Source organism: Solanum tuberosum, unplaced genomic scaffold (assembly GCF_000226075.1).
Source record: "Solanum tuberosum cultivar DM 1-3 516 R44 unplaced genomic scaffold, SolTub_3.0 scf00420, whole genome shotgun sequence".
In the NCBI taxonomy this organism is placed as follows: domain Eukaryota; kingdom Viridiplantae; phylum Streptophyta; class Magnoliopsida; order Solanales; family Solanaceae; genus Solanum; species Solanum tuberosum.
The window spans coordinates 126,353-140,157 of NW_006239340.1; the positions used below are offsets into that span (position 1 = coordinate 126,353).

A 13,805-nucleotide genomic window follows, 5' to 3' on the forward strand; every position below is an offset into this window, starting at 1 on the left:
GGAAATCAACTTATGGCTGATTCCACGAGGTATACACTAGTGAAGCCAAAACCAAATGATGCAACTCACTCCAAGAAAGTCATTGTTGAATTGACAGAAGAAGGAAGGTAGCTGCTGGTAAGAGCATCACTTGTTCAGGTGTGATACACAAATTCTTCATTGATGAAACTGCAAATCATATTGAAAATGTTGGTATTTTGGAGCACCAAACAAGCCTTTCTTGACTTAAATACAATCAGCGAGGAAGCTTTTCTAAAGATGAAAATTTTCAAGTCTCTAAGGAGGGGGCACAACTATGAGCTCGTACCTTGGAAAAGATACTCTTTCCGATATAATTATTTATTGTATACTATTCATTGACACAAAATAACTAAGTCTCTGAACTAGTTACAGGAATTACAAGGTAGGATTCTTGCTGCCGATGACAGGCATGGGTAACTGAAGAGAGAAGTCCCGAACAGGGCTACTGCTTCGTTTAATGCATCTACAAAAGAAAGAAAAAAGGGTCAACGGATCAGCAGACGAGAGTAAAAGAACCAACCAACTAAAATATACTGTAGAACTGGTTAAAATAATTGCATATCTCAATAGAAGGCATAGCTACAAAGAAAGGAGCTTCTTTCTTTTCTGCTAATTAAGAAGTACTTAACACACATAATCATCACAGATGTGCATTGCCTTTTAGAGATCAAAGTCCAAATAATGGCTTGGAAGAACAGAAGACACTGAGTATTAAGAGCTTTTATGGGTTTAAGATGCAACTCTTCACATTATTTGGCTGAACAATCCATTAAGACTTCTTTCATTATAGCATGATTGATACTCAAACTCGACAACATAGTATTTCTAACTATAAGGCTATCTAGACGAGGAGAAGAAGGCTCAATTAAAAGGAAGTGGCTTGGCAGGACAATAATCTTTCAGTGTCATAAACAAAATATGTTCCTATCCAAGTTTGCCCAATTCTCTTGGCTTAATATCACCACAAGGTAGACTATAGAACTTCTCTTCAGAATCAATATGGCGATTTAATTTGACATAAAATCTCAAAGCCAGGGGCGGAGCTAGGTAGGGCCGAGGGGTCCGAACCCCCTTCAATGGAAAATTACATTGTTTGTATATGGTCAGTTAATTATTATTTTTAATGTATATATATAGTAAATGTTGAAACCCCTTCAACTTCTTCGTGTGCATTCTTCTTCATATTGTGACCCCCCTTAGTGAAATAAATAGATCAAAACAAAAACTGTATGCTGGCAAAAACAAAAGCGGCAGAAGCTCCAAGAAAAGGAAAAAACTGAAAAGAAAACTAATAAAACTATAGAGTTCACGGCTATTTGGCCGATATGGTACTACAGTACTCATAGAACTATGCTGCTAAAAACCTGAAGAAACTGTATGTCTATATCCCAACAGAAACTCTTTTACCTATTTATTTATAACAAGATGTGATCTTTGAAAATCTGCTTAACGCATAAAACAAGGTGGAAATATCGTTTGTGAAAAGTCACAACCACCAATTATTTCATCCACTTATCAATCCTCTAAGTCACTTCAACATATTTTTAAAATTGGAAGACTTAAGAACATTAGTACTTGGAATTGTTAAGTCAAAAAAGTAAACATATCTTTCAGCCCAGAGCACAACCTTATAAGGGGGAAAGCATGCATCTAAGATGTACAACATAGATGTCTGTCAAAGTATTTAGATCATTTTTGTCTGAAGTTGACATAAGAAATTTGGATGTGAATTTCAGTTAAATTAATTTCTCTTGAATAAAAGCTCCCATGATTATTAATTTTGATTGAGAAGCATAGGTCACAATACACAAGATGGTTGCAGCAGGCTTCAGCAGTAAAAACAAAAGGAAAAATAGAGAAGTTTATAGGCCCCAGGTACCTGAAACATATCTTTCATGATTATTTGCTGATAACCATTGCCTAGTATGCTGTGATCCTTTCAGTTATTTGATCAGTATTTTTTGAATAAGAGTTGTTTGATCAGTGTATTAACTGAAAAATGAGTATATGTCCTAGAGAAACATTTCTGCAGTTACTACCTGTATGAACTATATGCTAACCTAATCATTACATTTAGTGGTATTTAACTGATATACAGAGTTAATCACGCTAAATCCCCTCACCCCCCTTACTGTCCTGCCTCCTTGAAAATATTTTGAGATGATCAATGGAAAAGAAACACTCTACTAATAGGAGATATCAGATCACAGACCCAATCAACTTCAGTGTCAAGGAGCATTGTGTTCTAACACAAGTTGATGATGCAATAACACAAGAAATATTTGCTATCCCATTCCTATTTCTTAGAAAATGTACTCCAAAGTTGAGAATTATGAGAGTGTTCAATCTACATTATAATATTCTCCTGACAGTCTCAGGGACCAAACTGAATTGCCAAGTGGCCCAAGTCCAACTGTCAAATGAAATAAAATACATATCCATCCAATACATGCAGAATTCCAAGAACAAACGTGCAAAGAATCACTTTCACAATTTGTTTTAATTTTTTTTTCTTTTGAATTAAAAAAATTGCAGCACCAAGGTGAAGGTGTAGTATGCACAACCAGAAAATGATGTGCTTCCACACATACTAAAATGTAAAGGTAATCTGGAATGGGGGTTGTGGACATCCGAATACCCTCCTAACCCAGTTTAAGGATTGATGGATGATTATTAATGCAATGTTATGTTTCGTTTGGATATTCTTATCATGAAACCAGTCATTTGATTATAATTTTATGTCAAGGAGCATCAAGGTACTTCTATCAAGAGTCACAAACTTATTTTGTTTTATGAAATTCACAACTTATCATAAGACTTCATCGAAAAAAATCAAAACTAATAATAAGTTTGAGTATGTTAATAAAGGCTTTCTGTTCCCTAAAGATTGGGCAATCACAACCTTCATTCCCATAAATTTGGAAACAGGAAAATGTTGATTACAACATTCTTGTCAGAAAGCGGAAACAAGAGAAGGTTGAAGTCAGTGCTTTAGCAATTGCATATATCAGATTGATCAAATAGGGTCTACCTAGGTGGGGAAATATCCGTTAGGATATCCTCTTTCCAACTAGCATATCAAACCATTGAGGACCTAGAATTGACAATGGATAAAATGAACAACCTTGAGCTAAGTAGGTGCAGCCTGGTGGTCAACTAAGTGGGAGAGGAATCATGAGGTCTTAGGTTCAAATCTCAACCGAAGCAAAACAAACAAACACTAGGTGATTTCTTCCTATCTGCCCAAGTCTTGGAGGCAGAGTTACCAAGTACCTGTCCTGGTATGAGGCAGCAGGTACGTGATGGAATCATCAAGGAATGCGAAGCTGGCCCAACCACTACAGTCATTTAAATAAGTACAACCCAGATCTGAGAAAACCAAATTATATGCAAGCAGGGAACTCTGGAAAGCAATAAATGATGTGGAGGAAGATCCCCTGAATAACATCATTCAACAGATTTCAAGATATTTTTCTCAGCTGACATTGCAGTTCCCTTTTTTACCTCATTTTTCTATTTGATCAGCTTTACAAGTTTGTTATGGTTGCTTAAAGGGATGCTCAGTACATTATGCTTTTGGAGGAATTCTTCGCATTCAGTGTCATGATTGAAGATGTTGTATGATATGTAGGATGAATCCAGCACACGGACAGCCTAATAGCAGAGTTAAAGGACATATTCTAACTGATGATGATCCGAAAAAAATACAAATTTCAAATGTCATTCAGGCGACTTGAATTCAGTATAAAACTTTTCTCTGCATCAGACATAGCAGAGTAGGGCTATAGGGCATGTAAACACGATTAAGCATAATACTAATTCAGCCACAAAGGTCAACCAGGAAAACAATCCTCCTACACAGGACTTGGCTACAACAACTCACCAGAAAACACTGTCACGTCAACAGTTGGGTTAATTTGTAGTTTGTATTCCATTGTATCCCACTCAATGAAAAGAAAACCAAAGAAATAAAAAAGAAAAACCTGCAACCTAAGAAATACTCATTTCCTATGAAGAAGTATGTGACACAATCATTCTGTCAACAAGCAAACCAACCAATAGTGTTTGTATCCATCTTTACATTGTGTTACCCTGCTGCTATCCATTCCATTTTTTCTGGGGTCCATTTTTGTTGTCTTTCAATCTATAAATGTGAAGCTCCAAAATAAGGCATTCTCTTGTACGACTTCATTAAACGTAAATTAATTATTCAACTGCAGATTGATGTTCTCACATTTTCAGTCCGGTAAGCATATACTACACTATTACCCCAAGTGTCATACATAATTAGAAGACAAGCAGTTGTTTTGTTTTTGTTTAGTTGATTTTTGCAATAAATGGATTACATAAGATTCGATATGTAAAAGTCGTGCTGCTTTCAACCAGAGCTCACCAAACTACATTTCAAATCATTTGAGCTATAAGGTAGTAATATAGTGCCAGAATAAGAGAGAAAAAAGCAGGAGCAACGACACATATCCGCCTAAACTTAGCAAACAAATCCAGAGACATTCTTCTTCTCCAACTTGTAAGGTCAAAAGGTTTCAACTTGTGAAGACATTAATCTACAGAGATATGATTGTAAACAATAAGAAAGAAGTGCACTTACAAAAGGTTTTAACAGCTGTATGTAAGAACCATTACTCATACATTCTAATTGGCCTGGGTTGCATCATCATCAGGAACCAAAGTCTCTAGCTCCTTATGCTTCAGATACTGATCCAAAATTGTAAGCCTAGCGGTCTCAAACGCGAAGTACCCTAGAGCTGAAAAACAAGCACTATGAAGTACTCTAGGACCCATTCCCCGTGTAAAACCAACCCAGCCTTCTTCTGTCAATATCTGTCTAACAGTAGCTGAGACGCCAGTAACCATTACAGCACCAACCTTATTGGCAGCTTCAGAATGAACTTGAGTCATCAACCTAGTCTTCACCACATCCAAAGGGGTTGTTAGTGAAGCTGATATTGCACCAGCCAATGCCCCACAACAAACACTCTGAAATGGCTCCAAACGTTCCTTCTTCACATTACTCAATACCGCGGCTTTCAAGTACTCAAATGACGAATAACTCAAAACCCCAGCAGGCAAATTCCTCAACAATGTAGCACTATATCCAGCATACAACCCCAAAATTCCATCTTTTTCCAAGATTCTCATTAACACCTGCCAAGACCTCCCTTTAGCCCCAGCCTGCATTCTCTGAGTAATCAACTCCTTCGGCACCATTATAGCAGATGAGACTATATTCCCCATTGCACCAGCTGTTGGTGGGATAAGCACAGATGGGTATTGCGGAAATTTCGACAAGATTGACTTTCCAAACTCACAAGTCCCAAAATACACAGCAGAAGAAGCAGTAGACCCAACAATTACAGCTGAAATACCACTGTAAAACCCAAGAATCCCCTTACTTTGAAAAGTCTTGACAAAAGCATCAATTGCTCCACTGTAAATTTCCGATGCCCCTTTAGTTTGAAGCTTAGTTTTGATTGTGTCAAGTGGGAGAAGACATACATAGGTGAATGCACCAGCAATGCCACCACCAGCTGCACCAATAAGTGCTCTTTCAACAACAGAAAGATTCTTGAACAGAACCTGAACTTTTGAGGAGTCCCTAGTAGCAGGTTTTAGAAAATTCGAAGTGGGGTTCTTGATTTGTGCTTCAATTGAAACAGAAGTTGAGCAAAACTTGAAATTGGGAGTGAAACGATGGTTTGTTGATTTAGGGTTCTTGTGATGTAGAATTGGGGTAGAAAAAAAGGAAGTGTTGAGATTGTTGAAGAGGGAGTTGAAGTCAGTTTTGAGTTCATTGGGGTCTTGTAGAAGGAGGCTAAGGGAGTTGCCAATTCGAGTTTCCATGGCTATTTTCTCACTGATTTTTGGCTTTGGAGCATAGTTTCGGATGTGATGAAAGAAAATGGAAAGCCAAAACCTGTTGGTAGGGACGAGATGTGAGGTCGTTAGATGCACCTTTGGATGGGCTTGGATACTTGATTTTAGCCCACTTACAAATTACTCAGACGAAATAATCTAATGGACCCCTACACTTGTATACGTTTGTATTGTGAATATTTTTACTTAATACTTTACCAACTAAATCATTAAACTCAATCAAAAGATAGATTTTTAAATCCATCTTATCATGTGTGTAGCTCACTCTCCCTCAAATAGATGACATGTCAAATCCATGTGACATAAATTAATAACACATCATAATTACCCCTCAACTTTGTTTTATTGGTTGACTTTACCCCTGCCATTAAAAGGAAGTTATTTTTACCCCTGCCGTTAATAAATTTAACAAATATACCCCTCTTTGAATGGAAATCCCCAAATTAATTAAAATTACCCGATTTTACTTAAATTACACAATTTTAACCCGATCCGACCCGACCCACTTAATAATATAACCCATTTCTTTTACCCAAATCTAACTTTGTTTTCCCCCACCACCACCTCCACTTAAACCACCACCAAAAAGCCACCACCCTCTCCGAGATCTCCACCACCTCTCCCACTACTCTACCTCCTCCAAGTCATCAGCCACAAACCATCATAGATTTCAAAGTGTTTATTCTTAATTATTGTACTTTTATTTTTTTATAATCTCCTCTATATTCTTCATCAAAATCATGAGCAAAAGAAGAACATGGGTCTTGTTATTCATCTCTGTTTACGCAATTTTGCTATCGATTTCTTGGAATTTTCACAAATCAGTACTTTCTTGGTACAAATCGACTATTTTAGCTAATTCCTCAAACCCCACAATCTCAATTTCTTCTTCTGGGGTGGCCTACTTTATATGCATCTGTGTTATTAAGGGTAGCTTTTGGGTTCTTTGTGGCAGCTTTAGCGGTAGCTTTACCAGCTACTTTGTTAAACCCTTTCAATCCCTTACTCAGTTGATCTCCATTTCTTCCCGACGATGTACTGCTTCATCGTCTCTTGTCGATGATGATTTTGAGCAAAAATTTGTTACCCATCACTCCCCTACACAACTTTTGAAGAATTTTGATGAAATTAAGTTGCTTAGGATCGAGTTGCCTAGTGGAGAATTGGGTATTTATGAGGGTGCTTTGCTCAAGTGGAGAGCTGATTTTGTTTTCTACTCTTGATAATTGTGTTATTCTTGGGGATTACAATTTTTGGTTATGTTAACTTTTGCTGGAAACCAGAAGGGATTTGGTCTTAGAAAGCAAGAAATTGACTCTTGATAGGGCTGCTGACTTGGAGGAGGTAGAGTAGTGGGAGAGGTGGTGGTTTTGGCGGTGGTGTGAAGGAGATCTCGGAGAGGGTGGTGGCTTTGGTGGTGATGGGAAAACAAAGTTGATTTGTGTAAAAAAAAAAGGGGTTATATTATTAAGTGGGATGGGTCGGGTTAAAATTGTGTAATTTAAATAAAATCGGGTAATTTTAATTAATTTGGGGCTTTCCATCCAAAGAGGGGTATATTTGTTAAGTTTATTGACGGGAGGGGTAAAAATAACTTGCTTTTAACGGCAGAGGTAAAATCAACCAATAAAACAAAGTTGAGGGATATTTTTGACCCTTTTCCCTAATTATATTCATTAACTATTTTTTAAAATTATTAATCAAAATATTAAATAAGAGGTAAATAATTCTTTAAAGTAAAATTATTATTTCTCTCACCTTCTTCCAACTTCCGTCCACCTCTCCTGACCAACAACCACCATTACCTCCACCTTCTTAGTCTCTTTTCCTACCGTTTAAACTTGTCTTCATTATAAAAAAAAAGAGGGTTATCGAAAAATGAAAGTCTTGAAAAGAAAATTTTGAATCTTAAATTAGATCTAAATTAATCTTTCTTTGTTTCCTTTTCTTTCCTTCCTTTGTAAGCCTTTTGTATTTGAAAATTTTATTCTTAAATAGTAGTGTTTGATGAAACTAAAATGAAAGAAAAAAAAAGAATTGGGTCTACCAATAGGGTGGGGGTGACTGAAAAGAAAGTTGAGGCAAAGATGGGTGGGGACTGGGGCGTAGCTGAAGCTTGAAAGAAGGGGTTGGGGATGGCTGAAAAGGGGGATTGGGGTGGTGGGTAGGCTGAAAAAGAAGGTTGGTGCGGGGATGGCCGAAGAAGGTGAGGTGAGGGGAAGAAGATGACTTTTTTATAAATAAAAAATTATTATTTCATACTTTTTAAATTTAAATATGTTATTCACTTGTCTTTACATACCTCGCCAACTCATCCATCTTAATTTCACATAACTATGGTCAATGGTCAAAGATGTTTGATATATTGTGTTTTAATGAGTGTAAGAGTTCAGTTGATAAAATGTTAAGTAGAATGGTCCATAATACAAATTCATACAAGTATAAGGGTTTATCAGATCATTTCGTCATTACGAAACTTACACGATCTTTACATTTTGTACATATTTTGTAAATTAGACGATCAAATGATTCAAACTTATAATTATACCTATTCATGATGTGTAAAATTTACAAATTTGAAGTTGCATATGATTGACGTTTGAAAAAAATAATAATTAAACTTTAATTATATGTGCATAAACTTTAAGTATAAATGACTGAATTCAACCCAATAAAGCAAAAGTTTCAAGCAAAAAATGAATGAAATTCAATCTTCACATATGCGAAATATGTTCCTATTGCAACTAAAGACAATTGATATTTAAGAACAAGAGATTTTTCGATATCACAATTGTATGTTATTAATTCATTATACTAAAAATAGTTGTCTCATATAAGTTGATCACTTTACTAAATCAAGAAAGCATTAATTGATTTTTTCCCCATATTATCCTTGCAATTAATTCTTTTTAAAAATATTCACACTTATTTATAAAGTTCCAAAGAAGTTCTTAAGAGGTGAATTGGCAAAATTACCATCTTATTTATAATTTCTTAATATGAGTATAAAAAAAATAATCAATTAATATAGAACGGAGAAAGCAGTAATTACAAAATTAAAGCAGGGAAAAGAAACAAATTACAAAACAAAAGTTACTAATAAAATATAATAGATTCATATTCAGGTCGATGAAAATCGAACTAATATGGGACGGAGGAAATTGTAATAACAAAATTAAAGCAGGGAAAAGAAATAAATTAAATAATAAAAGTTACTACAAAATATCATAGATTCATATTTAGGCCTATAAAAATCGATCCAAATCAAAAAATAATATTAAATAATAAAAGTTACTACACAATATAATAGATTCATATTTAGGCCTATAAAATTCTATCCAAAAAAAAATAAAAAAATTCCGTTGCCGGGACTTGAACCCGGGTCTCTCGGGTGAGAGCCGAGTATCCTAACCAACTAGACTACAACGGATTGTTGAATATTAATTGATTAGTTTAATAATTAATCATTTGAATAAAAGGAAAAGACGAGTATCCATGATTTGGATATTCTCCAATCAAAGCATTATCTCTTTCGAAATATAACTTTATCGCATTTAGAATGAGTATAAAAAGGAAAAATAAAGGAGATAAAAACTAAATGGCTTACTTGTTAACTTCCATCATATATTGCAACATTCGATTCTTACTATATTCCTCTATTTCCATTCACTTATTTCATTTCTTACTATTCTTGTTTTCCAAAAAATAAGATAATGCAAATTGATATTGAGATGGAGTCCTTACGAAGGTACTTATATTATCAGATGAATCAAATAAAAATTTAATTCTATTTAGATATATATCAAGAAGGGAAGATCTGAGAGACACCAAACAACACCTAAGGTGGGGTATAAGTTGGGGTGGGGGTGGGGGTGATTCATGGATGAGGGGAGGCTAGGAGACAAAAAGTGCATGTATGGAGATTCTGTTTATCGGAGGTTCGAGAGTGTATATAAAAGTGTGAAGCGAGCTGACAACCCAAAGTGGTGAAAAGGCTAAAGGTCATATATCATAATATAATATAAAAAGGTCCGTCAGAGAGAGTCTTGCCTTACTCCTAACTCAAAGCAAAATTGTATGCAACCACATAGATAGAGTTAAGTCAATCTCTCTATTTTCATCTTGAAAGATTTGAAAAAATATAATATGCATTATGCTTTCTTTGATCGCTTTCATTTTTGGCCTGATCAGTTATCGAAATAGTTATTTAGCTTGCTTTCTTGGATCACCTTTTTTTTTTGCTTTGGCCAAACACCTTTTTCTCATTAATCAAGCGATGCAATAACATATTATAGGTGGAAGTTGCATAATTTTCTAGGACTCTGTTAACATATTATAAAGGGAAAAATGTCTGAAAAATACTTCAACTTTGATCGAAATTGATGTTACGATACCAAACTTTATGGAAGACTTTTTAGCCCCTGCACTATTTAATAATGTATTTAAAAGATATATATGTGCTCACGTGGACACGTAATATTTATAATTATGCAATATTTATGATGTCCACGTGGGCATATATATACCTTTAAAATACATTATTAAATAGTGTAGGGGGTAAAAGGTCATATTCAAAGTTTGATATCGTTACTGTAATTTCGGTCAAAGTTCGAATATATTTCAGACCCTTTTTCCTGTTATAAAAGATGCAACATAATTAGAGGTACGTATGACATAATTTTCAAATTGAGCTATTTTAGACTAAATAGCTCAATTTTTGGATAAATTAAATTTGAATCAAATCCATTTGAATTTGAACAAGTTTAATATGACATAATTTTCACTTGCGACTAGTTAGTATCAACAACATTTTTTACTTGCTGGCTAGTTCTATTGCGTTGAAATAATTAATGATATCGAAATTTATTTTTTGAAGAAGGGATATTAATTGAATGCAGGTTATAATTTTGAGGTCAGTCTCAGCTCCAGCTCACCTGCCATCTTTGATCCAGTCATCTCACACTTATTACAGCACATCACTTTATTATTAGCCTCTACGATACGGTATGAGATCGTTTGGTTGATAGTTGGATAAGAAATAAATTATTAATGTATTAATTTTTATATAATTTATGGATAATAAACACATCATAATATCATATCATCCGTAAACTAATAAAATACCTAATACAAGCCACCACTGATCAATCATGACAACAATATAAAACCAATAACAATAATATTAATGACGACAATGAAGAAATATCACGGTCTTATGATGTATTTAGCCAACAGTTTGATGTCATGTGTATCATTAGCAGAATTCCTTTGGATTTACAGCATGAAACTTACCTAATTCTATTTCTATAAACAAACAAATGGAGTAATAATTATTTTAAAGAAAATAAAAACTAGTGTTTGATTCTTTTGGTATGGTTGGTTAGTCAACACAAATTAAGAGTGGTATGGCCTTTATTATATTTTCAGTAGGGCATAATGTGAGTAGTTTTGGTATCATAACTCGCCAAACACGACTTTGAATAATTCTTATCTTTATTATTCACCACGCGCAATGCTTTGACTAATTCCCCACACATCTGCCGTACCCCCGCGGAGCAATCACTCTGCATTACCAGTAACACTTTTGTTAGCCCATTTGCCTTTCCCACCACCTCACGCGCCTCCGTATCACGAAACAAGCAGCACACGCTCCACAGTACTGTCACCCCGTGCTCTGTCGCTGCTTTCGAGCTCTTCATCAGCCTTGTAACTATCACCGACAAGCACTCTTCGCCTTTACCTATCGCCGACCTGCCTTCCGTACACGTCGCTACTGTTTCCAACAGCTTCAATGACTTCTCCACCACCGCCCGAGCGGTTTCCGAACCGCTAAGGATTTTCCCGATGGTTTGTACAATTCCGAACCGGACTAGCTCTTTTTTCGCCGGTCTGGTGGTTGAGACCGCGATTAGAGTTGATAAACCGGCTTCGATCGCGAACCGGTTCGTCTCCGTGCTAGTGAATACGTGCAATTCGTAGAGTAAACCTTGCTCCTCGACCATTTTTCGCTGCGAATCCGCGTCTAATGCGATGAATTCTAGAATCCGAGCGGTTTGAATCCTCGAACTCAACTTTCCTTTTCGAAGAATCAAAAGAAACTTCGGCAGAAATTTCCTATCGCTCTTCAAAATCTCTTTGTTCAACTGCTCTTTCACTTCATTTTCCGATACAACCAAATCCAAAACCGCAACAACCGCTTCACAAACCTCAACCACATCACAATCCACCAAAACTCCAACAACACTCACAATCGCATCACTCAAATTCACAAAAAACCTCCTGTTTTCACCAGAACATTTAACAAATTCCACAATCTTCGCCAAGGAACTCAACCTATCGACCTCGCCGTTGAGACTTTTGACAATTTCAACAACTTCCGACTTTGTAACAGAGGATGAAGACGGCGTTGTGGATCCCGGTGAGCTCGCCGGCTGATGCTGAATCCAGACGTTGATAAGCCGACGTAGAGTGAGGTTAGGTGTGAAATCGGTAGACGGAAGGATTTGCATAGTGGCGGGACAAGTATTATGACCTTGTGAAAGCCAAGTTTGAATGGAACTCCGATCGTAAGTGACGCCGGTGCAGAGACTCACCGGTGACTTCATTACGTCCATGGATATCGGACATCGGAAAAGGCTGGGAACGGTAACGTATAATTCTTCTCTCCTATTTCTCACCATTTTTAGCTATCCTTTAGTGATTTGTGAGAATATTATTCGTGTGGATGTTTATAAAAGGGAGAGTCAAAGTGGGGCTTAGGTGACGTCGTTTTGGTCAACTATATTGGTTAGTTTAATTAAACAAGTGGATTTCTTTTTCATATTCCACATAACATAATGCGCTATTCTTTTTTTTTCCTTTCTTTCTATTTTAAAATTTCTCTTGGTTTATTTATCACTTGCAAGACTTCAAAACTTAGAGTTGTGACGCAATATATTACTTCTTTCGTCTCAATTTATATAATAATGTTTTAATAAATATAATTTTTTGAAAATTATTGTTATTAGTACTTTCTTCGTTTAAAAAATAATTTTTTTTTCTTCTTAGTCTGTTTCAAAAAGAATGACCTTTTTCTTTTTTTAGTAACATTTTAATTTTAGCTTTCCACGTGGCACGTTTAAAGCCACAAGATTGAAGGACAATTTAGTACATTTGACATAACTTTAATTTAAAATCACAAGATTCAAAAAATTTCTTTATTTTTTAAAATTTCGTATCAAGTTAAATTATGTAACTCTTTGTGAAACGGAGGGAGTATTATTTATGAAGTAGAGTAGTGTGTTGTGAATTTTTGGGTAAACGTGTAAAACGGGAAAAGGGGGGCGACAACGAGTCCAAGTTTTCGGGTTTGGTCAAGTGGACCCCACACGTTGAAAATAATGATATTCTTGGGGCCATTTAATTCAGTAAAGTCAAAGTGTCAAACACTTCAGCTATTTATTTTTTTTAAAAATCCTTTATGAAAAAAAAAACTAACTTTTAATTTAATTTTAGCGCGTTTGGTAGCTTAATGATCCATAGATTCAATATTAAAAAAAAGAGTACTATATACTTTATCCATTTTTTAAATTTATTTGTCTATTTCTTTAGTACGGGGTTTTAAAGAGTAAAAAGAAATAATTAAATCTTATAATTTCAAAATAAAAGATATATATCAAAATAATTTTTAATCTTATAATATTAAAAATTATTACTATTATTATTATTGGTCTATTTTCTCCTTCTATTAAAACCTTTTCCCCAATTTATCCGTTTTCAGTATATACCCATACTAAACTAATCAATTCAATTCTTTAGAGTTACAAATTAAAGTAAAATCAATATAGTATAGTCATCTAATAGTTCAGATTTATTTGTCATCTTGCGTTTTTCGAAAGTTAATTTGACTA

At 35.1% G+C, this 13,805-nt stretch overlaps 2 protein-coding genes and 1 non-coding gene across 3 annotated transcripts; all 3 read right to left on the reverse strand.

Moving 5' to 3' along the window:
* Nucleotides 1-112: 112 nt before the first annotated feature.
* Nucleotides 113-6,011, reverse strand: LOC102603584 (protein MITOFERRINLIKE 1, chloroplastic). The gene is made up of 2 exons (XM_006362750.2): nt 4,631-6,011; nt 113-484 (listed from the first exon to the last, which is right to left on the reverse strand). Exon 1 carries the CDS (start codon nt 5,881-5,883, stop codon nt 4,675-4,677), a length of 1,209 nt encoding a protein of 402 aa, XP_006362812.1. The 5' UTR covers nt 5,884-6,011; the 3' UTR covers nt 113-484; nt 4,631-4,674.
* Nucleotides 6,012-9,273: 3,262 nt separating this feature from the next.
* On the reverse strand, nt 9,274-9,346 carry TRNAE-CUC (transfer RNA glutamic acid (anticodon CUC)). The gene has a single exon. It is a non-coding gene; the product is annotated as a tRNA-Glu (tRNA).
* A 1,732-nt stretch (nt 9,347-11,078) lies between these two features.
* Nucleotides 11,079-12,657, reverse strand: LOC102603918 (U-box domain-containing protein 28). Its single transcript, XM_006362751.2, has one exon. The coding sequence runs from the start codon at nt 12,594-12,596 to the stop codon at nt 11,340-11,342; it is 1,257 nt and encodes a 418-aa protein (XP_006362813.1). The 5' UTR covers nt 12,597-12,657; the 3' UTR covers nt 11,079-11,339.
* Between the last annotated feature and the right edge of the window lie 1,148 nt (nt 12,658-13,805).

Bases quoted from the DNA above. Each gene is read 5' to 3' on its own strand.
- LOC102603918 (XM_006362751.2), bottom strand. From the start codon at position 12,596: ATGGTGAGAAATAGGAGAGAAGAATTATACGTTACCGTTCCCAGCCTT.
- LOC102603584 (XM_006362750.2), bottom strand. From the start codon at position 5,883: ATGGAAACTCGAATTGGCAACTCCCTTAGCCTCCTTCTACAAGACCCC.